At 49.5% G+C, this 23,375-nt stretch overlaps 2 protein-coding genes across 2 annotated transcripts in view; both read right to left on the bottom strand.

Moving 5' to 3' along the window:
- rergla (RERG/RAS-like a) overlaps positions 1-23,375 on the bottom strand; it is a 342,144-nt gene that overhangs the window by 27,925 nt on the left and 290,844 nt on the right. The gene's annotated exons all lie outside the window — the stretch shown is intronic.
- The window catches only part of cnot4b (CCR4-NOT transcription complex, subunit 4b), a 68,925-nt gene that overhangs the window by 4,194 nt on the left and 41,356 nt on the right, over positions 1-23,375 (bottom strand). Inside the window, 2 exon segments of the mRNA XM_065021230.1 lie at positions 20,138-20,680; positions 21,793-22,063. Of these exon segments, the coding sequence (XP_064877302.1) occupies positions 20,138-20,680; positions 21,793-22,063 (814 nt within the window).

Below are 23,375 nucleotides of genomic sequence, written 5' to 3'. Positions count from 1 at the left end.
GGAAGAAAATTGATTGGATGGGACCCTAGACGGAGTGCATTGATTGGTCGATGTCCAATTGGCAATAACCCTGTTTTACTGCCATTGATTCAGCATTGTTTCCAGGCTGTTATGGACTACAGGGGTGAAGAGAACAGCCCTATTGGACAATCGACTTCCCATATTATTTTACTGAGACCGTTGGGTTGATACTAGAGCAGACAGACATTATGGTAGAGGGCAGACTCAGAAGATACAGTTCTCTGATAATGTCTGTGCTTTTATGGGAATAGACGTTCTAAACAGAACCGTATCTGACAGTAGGGAGGTTTGGATGGAAGGAAGGAGGGAACAGTATCTGACAGTGGGGAGGTTTGGATGGAAGGAGGGAGGGAACAGTATCTGACAGTGGGGAGGTTTGGATGGAAGGAGGGAGGGAACAGTATCTGACAGTAGGGAGGTTTGGATGGAAGGAGGGGAGGGAGGGAACAGTATCTGACAGTAGGGAGGTTTGGATGGAAGGAAGGAGGGAGGGAACAGTATCTGACAGTAGGGAGGTTTGGAAGGAAGGAAGGAGGGAGGGAACAGTATCTGACAGTAGGGAGGTTTGGATGGAAGGAGGGAGGGAACAGTATCTGACAGTGGGGAGGTTTGGATGGAAGGAGGGAGGGAGGGAACAGTATCTGACAGTAGGGAGGTTTGGATGGAAGGAGGGAGGGAGGGAGGGAACAGTATCTGACAGTAGGGAGGTTTGGATGGAAGGAAGGGAGGGAGGGAACAGTATCTGACAGTAGGGAGGTTTGGATGGAAGGAAGGAGGGAGGGAACAGTATCTGACAGTAGGGAGGTTTGGATGGAAGGAAGGAGGGAGGGAACAGTATCTGACAGTAGGGAGGTTTGGATGGAAGGAAGGAGGGAGGGAACAGTATCTGACAGTGGAAGGAGGGAGGGAGGTTTGGATGGAAGGAAGGAGGGAGGGGAACAGTATCTGACAGTAGGGAGGTTTGGATGTATCTGAAGGAAGGAAGTATCTGACAGTGGGGAGGTTTGGAATGAAGCAGTATCTGACAGTAGGGAGGTTTGGATGGAAGGAGGGAGGAGGGAACAGTATCTGACAGTAGGGAGGTTTGGATGGAAGGAGGGGGGAGGGAACAGTATCTGACAGTAGGGAGGTTTGGATGGAAGGAAGGAAGGAGGGGGAGGGAACAGTATCTGACAGTGGGGAGGTTTGGATGGAAGGAAGGAGGAGGGAACAGTATCTGACAGTAGGGAGGTTTTTGGAGTGGAATGGAAGGAGGAGGAGGGAACAGTATCTGACAGTAGGGAGGTTTTGGAGTGGAAGGAGGAGGGAGGGAGGGAACAGTATCTGACAGTGGGGAGGTTTAGATGGAAGGAGGTGGGGAGGGAACAGTATCTGACAGTGGGGAGGTTTTGGATGGAAGGAAGGAGGAACAGTATCTGACAGTAGGGAGGTTTGGATGGAAGGAAGGACAGTATCTGACAGTGGGGAGGTTTGGATGGAAGGAGGAGGGAACAGTATCTGACAGTAGGGAGGTTTGGATGGAAGGAGGTTTGGAGGAGGGAGGAACAGTATCTGACAGTAGGGAGGTTTGGATGGAAGGGGAGGAGGGAACAGTATCTGACAGTAGGGAGGTTTGGATGGAAGGAAGGAAGGAGGGAACAGTATCTGACAGTAGGGAGGTTTGGATGGAAGGAGGGAGGGAGGGAACAGTATCTGACAGTAGGGAGGTTTGGATGGAAGGAGGGAGGGGAGGAGGTTTGGAAGGAGGGGGAACAGTATCTGACAGTAGGGAGGTTTGGATGGAAGGAAGGAGGGAGGGAACAGTATCTGACAGTGGGGAGGTTTGGATGGAAGGAAGGAGGGAGGAGGGAACAGTATCTGACAGTAGGGAGGTTTGGATGGAACAGTATCTGACAGTGGGGAGGTTTGGAGGAAGGAGGGAGGGAGGGAACAGTATCTGACAGTAGGGAGGTTTGGAAGGAAGGAAGGAGGGAACAGTATCTGACAGTGGGGAGGTTTGGATGGAAGGATGGAAGGGGAGGGAGGGAACAGTATCTGACAGTAGGGAGGTTTGGATGGAAGGAGGGAAGGAGGGAACAGTATCTGACAGTGGGGAGGAGGGGTATCTGACAGTAGGGAGGTTTGGATGGAAGGAGGAGGAGGGAACAGTATCTGACAGTAGGGAGGTTTGGATGGAAGGAAGGAGGGGAAGGAAGGGGAACAGTATCTGACAGTAGGGAGGTTTGGAGGTTTGGATGGAAGGAAGGAGGGAGGGAACAGTATCTGACAGTAGGGAGGTTTGGATGGAAAGGAAGGAGGGAAGAGAGGGAAACAGTATCTGACAGTAGGGAGGTTTGGATGGAAGGAAGGAAGGAAGGAGGGAACAGTATCTGACAGTAGGGAGGTTTGGATGGAAGGAAGGAAGGAAGGAGGGAACAGTATCTGACAGTGGGGAGGTTTGGATGGAAGGAAGGGGGAGGGAACAGTATCTGACAGTAGGGAGGTTTGGATGGAAGGAAGGAAGGAGGGAACAGTATCTGACAGTAGGGAGGTTTGTATCTGATGGAATGGAAGGAGGGAGGGAACAGTATCTGACAGTGGGGAGGTTTGGATGGAAGGAAGGAGGGAACAGTATCTGACAGTATGGAGGTTTGGATGGAAGGAGGGAGAGAGGGAGGGAACAGTATCTGACAGTGGGGAGGTTTGGATGGAAGGAAGGAGGGAGGGAACAGTATCTGACAGTGGGGAGGTTTGGATGGATGGAAGGAGGGAACAGTATCTGACAGTAGGGAGGTTTGGATGGAAGGAAGGAGGGAACAGTATCTGACAGTGGGGAGGTTTGGATGGAAGGAAGGAGGGAACAGTATCTGACAGTAGGGAGGTTTGGATGGAAGGAAGGAGGGAACAGTATCTGACAGTAGGGAGGTTTGGATGGATGGAAGGAGGGAGGGAACAGTATCTGTCAGTGGATGGAAGGAGAGAGACAGAGGGATGTATAGCATAAGGAACAACACACCTGGTCTCCCCATGCAGCCCAGCTGGATGTGTAGCATAATGTAATGCCATAAGGAACAGACAGGAAGTCCAGCTGGATGTGTAGCATAATGTAATGCCATAAGGAAATTATCTTTGTGTTCTATCGTTTGTACCGACTCTGAACTCTAAATAGAAATTAACAACAGATGTAAAATGGTACATTTCCATTCTTTTCCGTCTCTCACAGTCTCTCACATATTATGGATACATACATATTATGACACAGCAATATACTGGGATTACGTGTCCGAATACATTTAATCCCAGATTACATGTAGACTAGTGGTTGTTTCTGACAAAACCCAAATCCTGGGCCTACATCTGCCAAGCAAGCCCTGGCTTGACTATCTCTGCCCTGCCCAAAACACGACATACAGGGCATTCGACAAGTATTCAGACCCCTTGACTTTTTCACACATTTTGTTATGTTACAGCCTTATTCTAAAATGGATTAAATTTTTAAAAATTCTCATCAATCTACACACAATACCCCATACTGACATCACATATGACATCACAATATCCCATACTGACATCATAATATGACCCAATACATAATGACATCACAATACATCACAATACCCCATACTGACATCACAATACCCCATAATGACATCACAATACCCCATAATGACATCACAATATCCCATACTGACATCACAATACCCCATAATGACATCACAATATCCCATACTGACATCACAATACCCCATAATGACATCACAATATCCCATACTGACATCACAATACCCCATAATGACATCACAATATCCCATACTGACATCACAATACCCCATAATGACATCACGACACCCCATAATGACATCACGACACCCCATAATGACATCACGACACCCCATAATGACATCACGACACCCCATAATGACATCACGACACCCCATAATGACATCACGACACCCCATAATGACATCACGACACCCCATAGCGACAAAGCGAACAGGATTTATTCTTTTTTTTCTTTCAAATTAATAAAATAAAAAAATTAAAAAATACTTATTTGCATAAGGATTCAGACCCTTTGCTATGAGACTTGAAATTGAGTTCAGGTGCATCCTGTTTCCATTGATCATCCTTGAGATGTTTTTCAACTTGATTGGAGTCCACCTGTGGTAAATTCAATTGACCGGCCAAACTGAGCAATCAGGGGAGAAGGGCATTGGTCAGGGAGGTGACCAAGAACCCGATGGTCACTCTGACAGAGCTCCAGAGTTCCTCTGTGGAAAAAGAGAAAACCACCTCTGCAGCACTTCACCAATCAGGCCTTTATGGTAGAGTGGCCAGACGGAAGCCACTCCCCAGTAAAAAGCACATGACTGCCCACTTAGACTTTGCCAAAAGGCACCTAAAGAACTCTTGACCATGAGAAACAAGACTGTCTGAGAATAGCCACCAAATGGCAACACACCACATGCTTCTTATATAGCATTTAGGCTACTAAATTGTTTACCAAAATGTGAATCCAATGAAATAACTTATCAAAAAGACAAAACACACTAAGAAATCTCCTCCATATCTATACTGCACAACATTAGAGAGAGGAGAGAGACAGAGGAAGGAGGAGACAGGAGACGGGTGAGGAGGGAGGAGACGTTGTTGTACATATTTCACAAAAAGTTAATGAGGCTTTATCCTCATCCAGACAGGCCATCTCAGGGAACCAGACAGGCCATCTCAGGGAACCAGACAGGCCATCTCAGGGAACCAGACAGGCCATCTCAGGGAACCAGAGAGCCAGACAGGCCAGGGAGAGCCAGACAGGCCATCGCAGGGAACCAGAGAGCCAGACAGGCCATCTCAGGGAACCAGAGAGCCAGACAGGCCATCTCAGGGAACCAGAGAGCCAGACAGGCCATCTCAGGGAACCAGAGAGCCAGACAGGCCATCTCAGGGAACCAGAGAGCCAGACAGGCCATCTCAGGGAACCAGAGAGCCAGACAGGCCATCTCAGGGAACCAGAGAGCCAGACAGGCCATCTCAGGGAACCAGAGAGCCAGACAGGCCATCTCAGGGAACCAGAGAGCCAGACAGGCCATCTCAGGGAACCAGAGAGCCAGACAGGCCATCTCAGGGAACCAGAGAGCCAGACAGGCCATCTCAGGGAACCAGAGAGCCAGACAGGCCATCTCAGGGACCCAGAGAGCCAGACAGGCCATCTCAGGGAACCAGAGAGCCAGAGAGGCCATCAGACAGGCCACCAGACAGGCCATCCGACAGGCCAGCTCAGGGAACCAGAGAGCCAGACAGGCCATCAGACAGGCCATCAGACAGGCCAGCTCAGGGAACCAGAGAGCCAGACAGGCCAGCTCAGGGAACCAGAGAGCCAGACAGGCCATCAGACAGGCCATCAGACAGGCCAGCTCAGGGAACCAGAGAGCCAGACAGGCCATCAGACAGGCCATCAGACAGGCCACCAGACAGGCCACCAGACAGGCCACCAGACAGGCCAGCTCAGGGAACCAGAGAGCCAGACAGGCCATCAGACAGGCCAGCTCAGGTAACCAGACAGGCCATCAGACAGGCCACCAGACAGGCCACCAGACAGGCCACCAGACAGGCCACCAGACAGGCCACCAGACAGGCCACCAGACAGGCCATCAGACAGGCCACCAGACAGGCCATCAGACAGGCCATCAGACAGGCCATCAGACAGGCCATCAGACAGGCCAGCTCGGGGAACCAGAGAGCCAGACAGGCCAGCTCAGGGAACCAGAGAGCCAGACAGGCCATCAGACAGGCCATCAGACAGGCCAGCTCAGGGAACCAGAGAGCCAGACAGGCCAGCTCAGGCAAAACTAGGCAGACATCATCCTAGAGAAGAACGCCAAGAAGGTGTCATTGAACTCTCTGTCTGCAGCAAACACAACACAGAGGAGAGAGAGAGAACTGACCCTTAGAAACATTAATCTAACTGAATCATAATGCTGTTGTAAGATGGGCTGGGGGATTTGCGGAGTTGGGAGGGAGGGTAGTAGTAATGTCTGCCAAAAAGCTCAGTGGCTCGCTGTGAACTATGACTTGATAGTCAGAGCACACGCAACATACAACACCGCACACAACAACGAGAGGCTGTCAGTTTAAAAGCACCTGCTTTCAAAATGGAGACCGTTGGAGGGATGGAGGATGGGCTGTACAGTTGTCTGCAGTGCACAATGATCTAGATTCACCTCAGTGTCTGGATGTGGTAGATTCATCTCAGTGTCTGGATGTGGTATATTCACCTCAGTGTCTGGATGTGGTATATTCACCTCAGTGTCTGGATGTGGTATATTCACCTCAGTGTCTGGATGTGGTATATTCACCTCAGTGTCTGGATGTGGTATATTCACCTCAGTGTCTGGATGTGGTATATTCACCTCAGTGTCTGGATGTGGTATATTCACCTCAGTGTCTGGATGTGGTATATTCACCTCAGTGTCTGGATGTGGTATATTCACAGTGTCTGGATGTGGTATATTCACCTCAGTGTCTGGATGTGGTATATTCACCTCAGTGTCTGGATGTGGTATATTCATCAGTGTCTGGATGTGGTATATTCACCTCAGTGTCTGGATGTGGTATATTCACCCAGTGTCTGGATGTGGTATATTCATCTCAGTGTCTGGATGTGGTATATTCATGTCTCAGTGTCTGGATGTGTATATTCACCTCAGTGTCTGGATGTGGTATATTCACCTCAGTGTCTGGATGTGGTATATTCATCTCAGTGTCTGGATGTGGTATATTCACCTCAGTGTCTGGATGTGGTATATTCACCTCAGTGTCTGGATGTGGTATATTCACCTCAGTGTCTGGATGTGGTATATTCACAGTGTCTCACCCAGTGTCTGGATGTGGTATATCTCAGTGTCTGGATGTGGTATATTCACCTCAGTGTCTGGATGTGGTATATTCATCTCAGTGTCTGGATGTGGTATATTCACCTCAGTGTCTGGATGTGGTATATTCATCTCAGTGTCTGGATGTGGTATATTCACCTCAGTGTCTGGATGTGGTATATTCATCTCAGTGTCTGGATGTGGTATATTCATCTCAGTGTCTGGATGTGGTATATTCACCTCAGTGTCTGGATGTGGTATATTCACCTCAGTGTCTGGATGTGGTATATTCATCTCAGTGTCTGGATGTGGTATATTCATCTCAGTGTCTGGATGTGGTATATTCACCTCAGTGTCTGGATGTGGTATATTCACCTCAGTGTCTGGATGTGGTATATTCATCTCAGTGTCTGGATGGTGTGTCTGGATATATTCATCTCAGTGTCTGGATGTGGTATATTCATCTCAGTGTGGTATATTCACCTCAGTGTCTGGTATATTCAGTGTCTGGATGTGGTATACCTCAGTGTCTGGTATATTTCAGTGTCTGGATGTGGTATATTCATCTCAGTGTCTGGATGTGGTATATTCACCTCAGTGTCTGGATGTGGTATATTCATCTCAGTGTCTGGATGTGTATATTCACCTCAGTGTCTGGATGTATATTCACCTCAGTGTCTGGATGTGGTATATTCACCTCAGTGTCTGGATGTGGTATATTCACCTCAGTGTCTGGATGTGGTATATTCATCAGTGTCTGATGTGGTATATTCACCTCAGTGTGGTATATTCACCTCAGTGTCTGGATGTGGTATATTCACCTCAGTGTCTGGATGTGGTATATTCACCTCAGTGTCTGGATGTGGTATATTCACCTCAGTGTCTGGATGTGGTATATTCATCTCAGTGTCTGGATGTGGTATATTCACCTCAGTGTCTGGATGTGGTATATTCACCTCAGTGTCTGGATGTGGTATATTCACCTCAGTGTCTGGATGTGGTATATTCATCTCAGTGTCTGGTATATTCACCTCAGTGTCTGGATGTGGTATATTCACCTCAGTGTCTGGATGTGGTATATTCACCTCAGTGTCTGGATGTGGTATATTCACCTCAGTGTCTGGATGTGGTATATTCACCTCAGTGTCTGGATGTGGTATATTCACCTCAGTGTCTGGATGTGGTATATTCACCTCAGTGTCTGGATTCACCTCAGTGTCTGGATGTATATTCACCTCAGTGTCTGGATGTGGTATATTCACCTCAGTGTCTGGATGTGGTATATTCACCTCAGTGTCTGGATGTGGTATATTCACCTCAGTGTCTGGTATATTCATCTCAGTGTCTGGATGTGGTATATTCATCTCAGTGTCTGGATGTGGTATATTCATCTCAGTGTCTGGATGTGGTATATTCACCTCAGTGTCTGGATGTGGTATATTCACCTCAGTGTCTGGATGTGGTATATTCATCTCAGTGTCTGGATGTGGTATATTCACCTCAGTGTCTGGATGTGGTATATTCATCTCAGTGTTGTATATTCACCTCAGTGTGGTATATTCACCTCAGTGTCTGGATGTGGTATATTCACCTCAGTGTGGTATATTCACCTCAGTGTCTGGATGTGGTATATTCATCTCAGTGTCTGGATGTGGTATATTCACCTCAGTGTCTGGATGTGGTATATTCACCTCAGTGTCTGGATGTGGTATATTCATCTCAGTGTCTGGATGTGGTATATTCACCTCAGTGTCTGGATGTGGTATATTCACCTCAGTGTCTGGATGTGGTATATTCACCTCAGTGTGGTATATTCACCTCAGTGTCTGGATGTGGTATATTCACCTCAGTGTGGTATATTCACCTCAGTGTGGTATATTCACCTCAGTGTCTGGATGTGGTATATTCACCTCAGTGTCTGGATGTGGTATATTCACCTCAGTGTCTGGATGTGGTATATTCATCTCAGTGTCTGGATGTGGTATATATTCATTCACCTCAGTGTCTGGATGTGGTATATTCACCTCAGTGTCTGGATGTGGTATATTCACCTCAGTGTCTGGATGTGGTATATTCACCTCAGTGTCTGGATGTGGTATATTCACCTCAGTGTCTGGATGTGGTATATTCACCTCAGTGTCTGGATGTGGTATATTCACCTCAGTGTCTGGATGTGGTATATTCACCTCAGTGTGGTATATTCACCTCAGTGTCTGGATGTGGTATATTCACCTCAGTGTCTGGTATATTCACCTCAGTGTGGTATATTCATCTCAGTGTGGTATATTCATCTCAGTGTGGTATATTCATCTCAGTGTCTGGATGTGGTATATTCACCTCAGTGTCTGGATGTGGTATATTCACCTCAGTGTCTGGATGTGGTATATTCACCTCAGTGTCTGGATGTGGTATATTCACCTCAGTGTCTGGATGTGGTATATTCACCTCAGTGTCTGGATGTGGTATATTCACCTCAGTGTCTGGATGTGGTATATTCACCTCAGTGTCTGGATGTGGTATATTCATCTCAGTGTCTGGATGTGGTATATTCATCTCAGTGTGGTATATTCACCTCAGTGTCTGGATGTGGTATATTCACCTCAGTGTCTGGATGTGGTATATTCACCTCAGTGTCTGGATGTGGTATATTCACCTCAGTGTCTGGATGTGGTATATTCACCTCAGTGTCTGGATGTGGTATATTCACCTCAGTGTCTGGATGTGGTATATTCACCTCAGTGTCTGGATGTGGTATATTCACCTCAGTGTCTGGATGTGGTATATTCATCTCAGTGTGGTATATTCATCTCAGTGTCTGGATGTGGTATATTCACCTCAGTGTCTGGATGTGGTATATTCACCTCAGTGTCTGGATGTGGTATATTCACCTCAGTGTCTGGATGTGGTATATTCACCTCAGTGTCTGGATGTGGTATATTCACCTCAGTGTCTGGATGTGGTATATTCACCTCAGTGTCTGGATGTGGTATATTCACCTCAGTGTCTGGATGTGGTATATTCACCTCAGTGTCTGGATGTGGTATATTCATCTCAGTGTCTGGATGTGGTATATTCACCTCAGTGTCTGGATGTGGTATATTCACCTCAGTGTCTGGATGTGGTATATTCACCTCAGTGTGGTATATTCATCTCAGTGTATATTCATCTCAGTGTGGTATATTCATCTCAGTGTCTGGATGTGGTATATTCACCTCAGTGTCTGGATGTGGTATATTCACCTCAGTGTCTGGATGTGGTATATTCACCTCAGTGTCTGGATGTGGTATATTCACCTCAGTGTCTGGATGTGGTATATTCACCTCAGTGTCTGGATGTGGTATATTCACCTCAGTGTCTGGATGTGGTATATTCACCTCAGTGTCTGGATGTGGTATATTCACCTCAGTGTCTGGATGTGGTATATTCATCTCAGTGTCTGGATGTGGTATATTCATCTCAGTGTGGTATATTCACCTCAGTGTCTGGATGTGGTATATTCACCTCAGTGTCTGGATGTGGTATATTCACCTCAGTGTCTGGATGTGGTATATTCACCTCAGTGTCTGGATGTGGTATATTCACCTCAGTGTCTGGATGTGGTATATTCACCTCAGTGTCTGGATGTGGTATATTCACCTCAGTGTCTGGATGTGGTATATTCATCAGTGTCTGGATGTGGTATATTCACCTCAGTGTCTGGATGTGTATATTCATCTCAGTGTGGTATATTCATCTCAGTGTCTGGATGTGGTATATTCACCTCAGTGTCTGGATGTGGTATATTCACCTCAGTGTCTGGATGTGGTATATTCACCTCAGTGTCTGGATGTGGTATATTCACCTCAGTGTCTGGATGTGGTATATTCACCTCAGTGTCTGGATGTGGTATATTCACCTCAGTGTCTGGATGTGGTATATTCACCTCAGTGTCTGGATGTGGTATATTCACCTCAGTGTCTGGATGTGGTATATTCATCTCAGTGTCTGGATGTGGTATATTCACCTCAGTGTCTGGATGTGGTATATTCATCTCAGTGTCTGGATGTGGTATATTCATCTCAGTGTCTGGATGTGGTATATTCATCTCAGTGTGGTATATTCATCTCAGTGTCTGGATGTGGTATATTCACCTCAGTGTGGTATATTCATCTCAGTGTCTGGATGTGGTATATTCATCTCAGTGTCTGGATGTGGTATATTCACCTCAGTGTCTGGATGTGGTATATTCATCTCAGTGTCTGGATGTGGTATATTCACCTCAGTGTCTGGATGTGGTATATTCACCTCAGTGTCTGGATGTGGTATATTCACCTCAGTGTCTGGATGTGGTATATTCACCTCAGTGTCTGGATGTGGTATATTCACCTCAGTGTCTGGATGTGGTATATTCATCTCAGTGTCTGGATGTGGTATATTCACCTCAGTGTCTGGATGTGGTATATTCATCTCAGTGTCTGGATGTGGTATATTCATCTCAGTGTCTGGATGTGGTATATTCATCTCAGTGTGGTATATTCATCTCAGTGTCTGGATGTGGTATATTCACCTCAGTGTGGTATATTCATCTCAGTGTCTGGATGTGGTATATTCATCTCAGTGTCTGGATGTGGTATATTCACCTCAGTGTCTGGATGTGGTATATTCACCTCAGTGTCTGGATGTGGTATATTCACCTCAGTGTCTGGATGTGGTATATTCACCTCAGTGTGGTATATTCACCTCAGTGTCTGGATGTGGTATATTCACCTCAGTGTCTGGATGTGGTATATTCATCTCAGTGTGGTATATTCACCTCAGTGTCTGGATGTGGTATATTCACCTCAGTGTCTGGATGTGGTATATTCATCTCAGTGTCTGGATGTGGTATATTCATCTCAGTGTCTGGATGTGGTATATTCACCTCAGTGTCTGGATGTGGTATATTCACCTCAGTGTCTGGATGTGGTATATTCACCTCAGTGTCTGGATGTGGTATATTCATCTCAGTGTCTGGATGTGGTATATTCATCTCAGTGTCTGGATGTGGTATATTCACCTCAGTGTCTGGATGTGGTATATTCACCTCAGTGTCTGGATGTGGTATATTCACCTCAGTGTCTGGATGTGGTATATTCATCTCAGTGTCTGGATGTGGTATATTCACCTCAGTGTCTGGATGTGGTATATTCATCTCAGTGTGGTATATTCATCTCAGTGTCTGGATGTGGTATATTCACCTCAGTGTCTGGATGTGGTATATTCACCTCAGTGTCTGGATGTGGTATATTCATCTCAGTGTGGTATATTCACCTCAGTGTCTGGATGTGGTATATTCACCTCAGTGTGGTATATTCATCTCAGTGTCTGGATGTGGTATATTCACCTCAGTGTCTGGATGTGGTATATTCACCTCAGTGTCTGGATGTGGTATATTCATCTCAGTGTGGTATATTCACCTCAGTGTCTGGATGTGGTATATTCACCTCAGTGTCTGGATGTGGTATATTCACCTCAGTGTCTGGATGTGGTATATTCACCTCAGTGTCTGGATGTGGTATATTCACCTCAGTGTGGTATATTCACCTCAGTGTCTGGATGTGGTATATTCACCTCAGTGTCTGGATGTGGTATATTCATCTCAGTGTGGTATATTCACCTCAGTGTCTGGATGTGGTATATTCACCTCAGTGTCTGGATGTGGTATATTCATCTCAGTGTCTGGATGTGGTATATTCATCTCAGTGTCTGGATGTGTATATTCACCTCAGTGTCTGGATGTGGTATATTCACCTCAGTGTCTGGATGTGGTATATTCACCTCAGTGTCTGGATGTGGTATATTCATCTCAGTGTCTGGATGTGGTATATTCATCTCAGTGTCTGGATGTGGTATATTCACCTCAGTGTCTGGATGTGGTATATTCATCTCAGTGTGGTATATTCATCTCAGTGTCTGGATGTGGTATATTCACCTCAGTGTCTGGATGTGGTATATTCACCTCAGTGTCTGGATGTGGTATATTCATCTCAGTGTGGTATATTCACCTCAGTGTCTGGATGTGGTATATTCACCTCAGTGTGGTATATTCATCTCAGTGTCTGGATGTGGTATATTCACCTCAGTGTCTGGATGTGGTATATTCACCTCAGTGTCTGGATGTGGTATATTCATCTCAGTGTGGTATATTCACCTCAGTGTCTGGATGTGGTATATTCACCTCAGTGTCTGGATGTGGTATATTCACCTCAGTGTCTGGATGTGGTATATTCACCTCAGTGTCTGGATGTGGTATATTCACCTCAGTGTCTGGATGTGGTATATTCACCTCAGTGTCTGGATGTGGTATATTCACCTGGCCCACCTTGAGGTGCCTGTCGCTCAGAGCACATGGCCCACCTTGAAGTGCCTGTCACGCAGAGCACATGGCCCACCTTGAAGTGCCTGTCGCTCAGAGCACATGGCCCACCTTGAAGTGCCTGTCACGCAGAGCACATGGCCCACCTTGAAGTGCCTGTCGCTCAGAGCACATGGCCCACCTTGAAGTGCCTGTCACGCAGAGCACATGGCCCACCTTGAAGTGCCTGTCACGCAGAGCACATGGCCCACCTTGAAGTGCCTGTCGCTCAGAGCACATGGCCCACCTTGAAGTGCCTGTCACGCAGAGCACATGGCCCACCTTGAAGTGCCTGTCGCTCAGAGCACATGGCCCACCTTGAAGTGCCTGTCGCTCAGAGCACATGGCCCACCTTGAAGTGCCTGTCGCTCAGAGCACATGGCCCACCTTGAAGTGCCTGTCACGCAGAGTACATGGCCCACCTTGAAGTGCCTGTCACGCAGAGCACATGGCCCACCTTGAAGTGCCTGTCACGCAGAGCACATGGCCCACCTTGAAGTGCCTGTCACGCAGAGCACATGGCCCACCTTGAAGTGCCTGTCACGCAGAGCACATGGCCCACCTTGAAGTGCCTGTCACGCAGAGCACATGGCCCACCTTGAAGTGCCTGTCACGCAGAGCACATGGCCCACCTTGAAGTGCCTGTCACGCAGAGCACATGGCCCACCTTGAAGTGCCTGTCACGCAGAGCACATGGCCCACCTTGAAGTGCCTGTCACGCAGAGCACATGGCCCACCTTGAAGTGCCTGTCACGCAGAGCACATGGCCCACCTTGAAGTGCCTGTCACGCAGAGCACATGGCCCACCTTGAAGTGCCTGTCACGCAGAGCACATGGCCCACCTTGAAGTGCCTGTCACGCAGAGCACATGGCCCACCTTGAATCTCAGTAGAAGGGGTCAGCATTTTGACCATCATCTTCACTGTTTAAAACCTGGGTGTTTTATATTTTACAAAGCATGTCTTACCTTGTTTCCTAGCCACAATATGACCATATAAATAAAGCATGATCATTACACAGGTGCACCTTATGCTGGGGGACAATAAAAGGCCACTAAAATATGCAGTGTGCTGTATGGTATACACTCTGGGTGTTTCTGAGTCAGTGTAGGGAAGAGTGTCCTATATGGGATACACTCTGGGTGTTTGAGTCAGTGTAGGGAAGAGTGTCCTATATGGGATACACTCTGGGTGTTTGAGTCGGTGTGTCGTGTCCTATATGGGATACACTCTGGGTGTTTGAGTCGGTGTGTCGTGTCCTATATGGGATACACTCTGGGTGTTTGAGTCGGTGTGTCGTGTCCTATATGGGATACACTCTGGGTGTTTGAGTCGGTGTGTCGTGTCCTATATGGGATACACTCTGGGTGTTTGAGTCGGTGTGTCGTGTCCTGACCAAAAACACACTTTTAGGTTTAGACCTCAATCTTGTCTCCCATCTCTCCATCAGTGGAGGGAGAGAGAAGTCAGGGAAGGAGGGAGGGTGCTTGGCCTCAGTCTCCCTGACTGATGTATTTGGGAGGAGAGGAAAGGAGGGGAGCAGAGGGAAGAGGAGAAGGGGAGAGGAGGAGATCGGAAGGGAGGAGAGTGGAGAAGGGGAGAGGAGAGGAGGAGATCGGAAGGGAGGAGAGTGGAGAAGGGGAGAGGTGAGGAGATCGGAAGGGAGGAGAGTGGAGAAGGGGAGAGGAGGAGGAGATCGGAAGGGAGGAGAGTGGAGAAGGGGAGAGGAGAGGAGCGGAGGAGAGCAGAGGGAAGAGGAGAAGGGGAGAGGAGGAGATCGGAAGGGAGGAGAGTGGAGAAGGGGAGAGGAGAGGAGGAGATCGGAATGGAGGAGAGTGGAGAAGGGGAGAGGAGAGGAGCGGAGGAGAGCAGAGGGAAGAGGAGAAGATCGGAAGGGAGGAGAGTGGATAAGGGGAGAGGAGATCGGAAGGGAGGAGAGTGGAGAAGGGGAGAGGAGCGGAGGAGAGCCGAGGGAAGAGGAGAAGATCGGAAGGGAGGAGAGTGGAGAAGGGGAGAGGAGAAGGGGAGAGGAGAAGGGGAGAGGAGATCGGAAGGGAGGAGAGTAAAGAAGGGGAGAGGAGCAGGGGAGAGGAGCAGGGGAGAGGAGCAGGGGAGAGGAGCAGGGGAGAGGAGCGGAGGAGAGCCGAGGAGGGGAGGAGGTGCTGAGGTAAACGGAAAAGCGAAGAGGAGCCCGACACTCACTTGTCAGCCTCACAGGATGAATGACCCAGAACCAGGGCTGACCACAAACGGCCTGGTCACAAGTTGTTCTACACTATATAGGGAACAAGTGCTATTTGAGATACAGCCCCAGGCTCAGTTTGGGGGGGGTTGAACTGGCCAATGACAGTTGACATTGTTTTCTGGGCAGCCATCCAGAGAGCAGAGGTGGGTCAGCAACAGCCAAAACAAACAGCTGATGGACGAATGAGGAGCGAGAGTGGAGGTGGCTCTGATAAACGTGTTTGTTTCTGTTCTTCACACAGGGAAGAGGATGTTCAGGTCAGAGGCCAATGGTCTGATTCCTATACTGGTCAGACAGATCTGACTCCTCCTGGGAGGATTACGTGGTCGGTCAGTCAGAGAGAAAGATGGATTGTAAAAAATGGTTTGCAGTCAATGTCGGAGCTCAACTACCTAACCATTTAGATTCTTTGATCAATTTGCTATATATTATTATTATTATTATTATTATAATTATATAATTATTATTCTACATTATTTCAAAGCTATGTAGCCAAACAGTGATGCAAAATCTGTACATATGACCCTGGAATTAACATCCTATGACATCTTCTATACTGTTGGCTGACTGGGTGAGTCTGTTCTGATGGTCATTCCAGCCACGACACTACACTACACTAGGGTAATCATGTGCTGCCACCCAGTGGTTCTCTCGCTCATGTATTACCCTATTACTTACCCACAATGCAATGCAATTCAATGACCTCATGGGATTGTTTGTGGACAAAAAAAAACACACAAAAAAAGAGAGCTGCAGGGTTGGGTTTTTTCCCCAGTCATAACTACCACTGGCAGCGTTCCATGTCTCCATTATAAACAGGGACAGCTGTTCCCAGTCATAACTACCACTGGCAGCGTTCCATGTCTCCATTATAAACAGGGACAGCTGTTCCCAGTCATAACTACCACTGGCAGCGTTCCATGTCTCCATTATAAACAGGGACAGCTGTTCCCAGTCATAACTACCACTGGCAGCGTTCCATGTCTCCATTATAAACAGGGACAGCTGTTCCCAGTCATAACTACCACTGGCAGCGTTCCATGTCTCCATTATAAACAGGGACAGCTGTTCCCAGTCATAACTACCACTGGCAGCGTTCCATGTCTCCATTATAAACAGGGACAGCTGTTCCCAGTCATAACTACCACTGGCAGCGTTCCATGTCTCCATTATAAACAGGGACAGCTGTTCCCAGTCATAACTACCACTGGCAGCGTTCCATGTCTCCATTATAAACAGGGACAGCTGTTCCCAGTCATAACTACCACTGGCAGCGTTCCATGTCTCCATTATAAACAGGGACAGCTGTTCCCAGTCATAACTACCACTGGCAGCGTTCCATGTCTCCATTATAAACAGGGACAGCTGTTCCCAGTCATAACTACCACTGGCAGCGTTCCATGTCTCCATTATAAACAGGGACAGCTGTTCCCAGTCATAACTACCACTGGCAGCGTTCCATGTCTCCATTATAAACAGGGACAGCTGTTCCCAGTCATAACTACCACTGGCAGCGTTCCATGTCTCCATTATAAACAGGGACAGCTGTTCCCAGTCATAACTACCACTGGCAGCGTTCCATGTCTCCATTATAAACAGGGACAGCTGTTCCCAGTCATAACTACCACTGGCAGCGTTCCATGTCTCCATTATAAACAGGGACAGCTGTTCCCAGTCATAACTACCACTGGCAGCGTTCCATGTCTCCATTATAAACAGGGACAGCTGTTCCCAGTCATAACTACCACTGGCAGCGTTCCATGTCTCCATTATAAACAGGGACAGCTGTTCCCAGTCATAACTACCACTGGCAGCGTTCCATGTCTCCATTATAAACAGGGACAGCTGTTCCCAGTCATAACTACCACTGGCAGCGTTCCATGTCTCCATTATAAACAGGGACAGCTGTTCCCAGTCATAACTACCACTGGCAGCGTTCCATGTCTCCATTATAAACAGGGACAGCTGTTCCCAGTCATAACTACCACTAGCAGCGTTCCATGTCTCCATTATAAACAGGGACAGCTGTTCCCAGTCATAACTACCACTGGCAGCGTTCCATGTCTCCATTATAAACAGGGACAGCTGTTCCCAGTCATAACTACCACTGGCAGCGTTCCATGTCTCCATTATAAACAGGGACAGCTGTTCCCAGTCATAACTACCACTGGCAGCGTTCCATGTCTCCATTATAAACAGGGACAGCTGTTCCCAGTCATAACTACCACTGGCAGCTCCATGTCTCCATTATAAACAGGGACAGCTGTTCCCAGTCATAACTACCACTGGCAGCGTTCCATGTCTCCATTATAAACAGGGACAGCTGTTCCCAGTCATAACTACCACTGGCAGCGTTCCATGTCTCCATTATAAACAGGGACAGCTGTTCCCAGTCATAACTACCACTGGCAGCGTTCCATGTCTCCATTATAAACAGGGACAGCTGTTCCCAGTCATAACTACCACTGGCAGCGTTCCATGTCTCCATTATAAACAGGGACAGCTGTTCCCAGTCATAACTACCACTGGCAGCGTTCCATGTCTCCATTATAAACAGGGACAGCTGTTCCCAGTCATAACTACCACTGGCAGCGTTCCATGTCTCCATTATAAACAGGGACAGCTGTTCCCAGTCATAACTACCACTGGCAGCGTTCCATGTCTCCATTATAAACAGGGACAGCTGTTCCCAGTCATAACTACCACTGGCAGCGTTCCATGTCTCCATTATAAACAGGGACAGCTGTTCCCAGTCATAACTACCACTGGCAGCGTTCCATGTCTCCATTATAAACAGGGACAGCTGTTCCCAGTCATAACTACCACTGGCAGCGTTCCATGTCTCCATTATAAACAGGGACAGCTGTTCCCAGTCATAACTACCACTGGCAGCTGTTCCATGTCTCCATTATAAACAGGGACAGCTGTTCCCAGTCATAACTACCACTGGCAGCGTTCCATGTCTCCATTATAAACAGGGACAGCTGTTCCCAGTCATAACTACCACTGGCAGCGTTCCATGTCTCCATTATAAACAGGGACAGCTGTTCCCAGTCATAACTACCACTGGCAGCGCTCCATGTCTCCATTATAAACAGGGACAGCTGTTCCCAGTCATAACTACCACTGGCAGCGTTCCATGTCTCCATTATAAACAGGGACAGCTGTTCCCAGTCATAACTACCACTGGCAGCGTTCCATGTCTCCATTATAAACAGGGACAGCTGTTCCCAGTCATAACTACCACTGGCAGCGTTCCATGTCTCAATTATAAACAGGGACAGCTGTTCCCAGTCATAACTACCACTGGCAGCGTTCCATGTCTCCATTATAAACAGGGACAGCTGTTCCCAGTCATAACTACCACTGGCAGCGTTCCATGTCTCCATTATAAACAGGGACAGCTGTTCCCAGTCATAACTACCACTGGCAGCGTTCCAGGTCTCCATTATAAACAGGGACAGCTGTTCCCAGTCATAACTACCACTGGCAGCGTTCCATGTCTCCATTATAAACAGGGACAGCTGTTCCCAGTCATAACTACCACTGGCAGCGTTCCATGTCTCCATTATAAACAGGGACAGCTGTTCCCAGTCATAACTACCACTGGCAGCGTTCCATGTCTCCATTATAAACAGGGACAGCTGTTCCCAGTCATAACTACCACTGGCAGCGTTCCAGGTCTCCATTATAAACAGGGACAGCTGTTCCCAGTCATAACTACCACTGGCAGCGTTCCATGTCTCCATTATAAACAGGGACAGCTGTTCCCAGTCATAACTACCACTGGCAGCGTTCCATGTCTCCATTATAAACAGGGACAGCTGTTCCCAGTCATAACTACCACTGGCAGCGTTCCATGTCTCCATTATAAACAGGGACAGCTGTTCCCAGTCATAACTACCACTGGCAGCGTTCCATGTCTCCATTATAAACAGGGACAGCTGTTCCCAGTCATAACTACCACTGGCAGCGTTCCATGTCTCCATTATAAACAGGGACAGCTGTTCCCAGTCATAACTACCACTGGCAGCGTTCCATGTCTCCATTATAAACAGGGACAGCTGTTCCCAGTCATAACTACCACTGGCAGCGTTCCATGTGTCCATTATATATATTCTCACCGACTATATTCCATACATTATCCCCAAGTCCTTTTCACTGTGTATATTCCATACATTATCCCCAAGTCATTCTCAATGACTATATTCCATATATTATCCCCAAGTCATTCTCAATGACTATATTCCATACATTATCCCCAAGTCCTTTTCACTGTGTATATTCCATACATTATCCCCAAGTCCTTCTCTGACTATATTCCATACATTATCACCAAGTCATTCTGACTATATTCCATACATTATCCCCAAGTCCTTCTCACTGACTATTTAAATACATTATCCCGAAGTCTTCACTGACGACGATATTTCATTGTGATGTCATTATGGGGTATTGTGATGTCATTATGGGGTACTGTGAGGTCATTATCGGGTATTGTGAGGTAGATTGATGAGGGAAAAACATTAATTTAATCCATTTTAGAATAAGGCTGTAACGTAACAAAATGTGGAAAAAAACGTCAAGGGGTCTGAATACTTTCTGAATGCTCTGTATACATTATTATGGTATGTATTACCTGTCGTACCTCCCAGCCCTGTACTGGGCAGCATCAGGTCCAGGAAGCTGCTGTGTTGTGACACCGTACGGTTGCCGCCGAAGTGCGTCGTGAAGTTATTTCGGTTCGGGGCAGACGTCATCCAGGGGTGGCGGCTGGTCTGTGATGAAGACGATGACGATGATGAAGGCGGCTGTCCGGGGAAGCTGAAGGAGTTATAGACGGCCCGTTGTTGAGGGTGATGTTGATGCATCTGGGAGAAGCAGTGATTACTAGAGAGCCCGGAGTTGGGCCCAGAGAAGAAGTGGTTACGGGGTATCAGCTCTCCAGGGGGACCAGGAGCAGCTACGGAGGAAAGGAGGGAGTGGTGGTGGGGGGGGAAGGGACCTGGGGAGATGGAGAGGGACGGGAGGCTGTCCTGAACGTTGAGCTCCTTCTCTATCAGGTCCTCCAGGGCTTTACGGGTGATGTCGAAAGGATCGAATCCCAAGTCATCTTCTGACGTCTGTTGTTTGGATGAGCCGAAGCCGAAGGCTGCCTGCCAGTCTGTTGAGGACGATACTGGGATGGAATCTGGAGGAGAGAGATAGATATTAGTGATGTCAAATTTAACAGAAAAAGCTTTTAAAACGCCTATAATTAATACACCGGCTAGGCCGCCTCGCCACTAGCTAGGCCGCCTCGCCACAAGCTAGGCCGCCTCGCCAGTAGCTAGGACGCCTCGCCACTAGCTAGGACGCCTCGCCACTAGCTCGGCCGCCTCGCCACTAGCTAGGCCTCCTCGCCACTAGCTAGGCCTCCTCTAGGCCTCCTCGCCACTAGCTAGGCCGCCCGCCACTAGCCAGGCCGCCCGCCAGCTAGGCCGCTCGCCACTAGCTAGGCCGCCCGCCACGACCTAGGCCGCCCGCCACGACCTAGGCCGCCGCCACGACCTAGGCCGCCCGCCACGACCCAGGCCGCCGCCACGACCTAGGGCGCCTCGCCACGAGCTAGGGCGCTCGCCACGAGCTAGGCCGCCTCGCCACTAGCTAGGCCTCTCGCCACTAGCTAGGCCTCCTCGCCACTAGCCAGGCCGCCGCCACTAGCTAGGCCGCCGCCACTAGCTAGGCCGCCGCCACTAGCTAGGCCGCCTCGCCACTAGCTAGCCGCCCGCCACTAGCTAGGCCTCCTCGCCACTAGCTAGGCCGCCGCCACTAGCCAGGCCTCCTCGCCACTAGCTAGGCCGCCTCGCCACTAGCCAGGCCGCCTCGCCACTAGCCAGGCCGTCTCGTCACGGCCAGGCCGCCCGCCACTAGCCAGGCCGCCCGCCACTAGCTAGGCCGTCTCGTCTACGGCCAGGCCGCCCGCCACTAGCTAGGCCGCCCGCCACTAGCCAGGCCGCCCGCCACTAGCCAGGCCGCCCGCCACTAGCCAGGCCGCCTCGCCCACGGCCAGGCCGCCCGCCACTAGCTAGGCCGTCTCGTCTACGGCTAGGCCTCCTCGCCACTAGCTAGGCCTCCTCGCCACTAGCTAGGCCGCCTCGCCACTAGCTAGGCCGTCTCGTCTACGGCTAGACATTTGGACTCTCAAACCCCCAGTAAAATCAATTAGATTACATGATCAAAAAGAGTATAGATCTCCCATTTGTAACGTACACAGATAACAGAATAGATATACTTGTCATTTATATTGAGTTCCCACTGTACCTGAAGTGAAGAGGCTGTGTGGTTGGGGTGCAGTGGGCCAGGTGTCGTTGTTGTTATGTGTGGAGGTGCTGGGGAACCCACGGAGGCTGCTGGGGATGGGGTTAGGATGGCGATAGTTACTATTGTCAGAGAACAGAGACTGGGACTCGGCGGCAGCCCCCTGAAAGGGAGACCGGGTGGTCACACTGATGGGAACCACCTGGCTGGCTTTGGAGAAACCAGGAGGGCCGGAGAGGACAGGAGGGGGCGACGGAGAGTCACTGTCTGGGAGCTGGGGGAGGGAGGGAGGGAGGGAGGGAGGGAGGGGGAGGGAGGGAGGGAGGGAGGGAGGGAGGGAGGAGGGAGGGGGGAGGGAGGGAGGGAGGGAGGGAGAGAGAGGGGGAGAGAGAGGGGGAGAGAGAGGGGAAGAGAGAGAGGGAGAGAGAGGGGAAGAGAGAGAGGGGAAGAGAGAGAGGGAGAGAGAGAGGGGGAAGAGAGAGAGGGAGAGAGAGAGGGGAGAGAGAGAGATGAGGGAGTGGGGAGAGAGAGAGATGAGGGAGTGGGGAGAGAGAGAGATGAGGGAGTGGGGAGAGAGAGAGATGAGGGAGTGGGGAGAGAGAGAGATGAGGGAGTGGGGAGAGAGAGAGATGAGGGAGTGGGGAGAGAGAGAGATGAGGGAGTGGGGAGAGAGAGAGATGAGGGAGTGGGGAGATAGAGAGATGAGGGAGGGAGGGAGAGAGAGAGATGTGGGAGGCAAGGGAGAGAGAGAGAGATGTGGGAGGCAAGGGAGGAGAGAGAGATGTGGGAGGCAAGGGAGGAGAGAGAGATGTGGGAGGCGAGGGAGGAGAGGGAGATGTGGGAGGCAAGGGAGGAGAGAGAGATGGGAGGCAAGGGAGGAGAGAGAGATGTGGGAGGCGAGGGAGGAGAGAAGGATGAGGGAGGAGGAGAGATGAGGGAGGGAGGAGAGAGGGAGGGAGGGAGGAGAGAGAGGGAGGGAGGAGAGGGAGGGAGGGAGGGAGGGAGGGAGAGAGAGAGGGAGGAGGGAGAGAGAGGGAGGGAGGAGAGAGAGAGGGAGGGAGGAGAGAGGGAGGGAGGGAGGAGAGAGGGAGGAGAGAGAGAGAGGACAGGGAGATGAGGGAGGAGGGAGAGGAGAGGGAGATGAGGGAGGAGAGAGAGGGAGGGAGGAGAGAGGAGAGAGAGAGAGGGGGAGAGAGAGGGAGAGAGGGAGAGAGAGAGATGAGGGAGGGAGGGGAGAGAGAGAGAGATGAGGGAGGGAGGGGAGAGAGAGAGATGAGGGAGGGAGGAGAGAGAGAGATGTGGGAGGCGAGGGAGGAGAGAGAGATGTGGGAGGCGAGGGAGGAGAGGAGATGAGGGGGAGAGAGGGAGGGAGGAGAGAGGGAGGGAGGGAGGAGAGAGAGAGGGAGGAGAGTGGGGGGAGGAGAGAGGGAGCGAGGGAGGAGAGAGAGGGAGGAGAGAGCGGGAGGAGAGAGAGAGAGGGAGGGAGAGAGAGATGTGGGAGGCGAGGGAGGAGAGAGAGATGTGGGAGGCGAGGGAGAGAGAGAGAGATGTGGGAGGCGAGGGAGGAGAGAAGGATGAGGGAGGAG

The sequence above is a fragment of the Oncorhynchus nerka genome, linkage group LG8 (assembly GCF_034236695.1).
Source record: "Oncorhynchus nerka isolate Pitt River linkage group LG8, Oner_Uvic_2.0, whole genome shotgun sequence".
Classification (NCBI taxonomy): domain Eukaryota; kingdom Metazoa; phylum Chordata; class Actinopteri; order Salmoniformes; family Salmonidae; genus Oncorhynchus; species Oncorhynchus nerka.
Note: the sequence above shows the minus strand (reverse complement) of the source record. Positions and strands in the feature narration are given on the sequence as shown.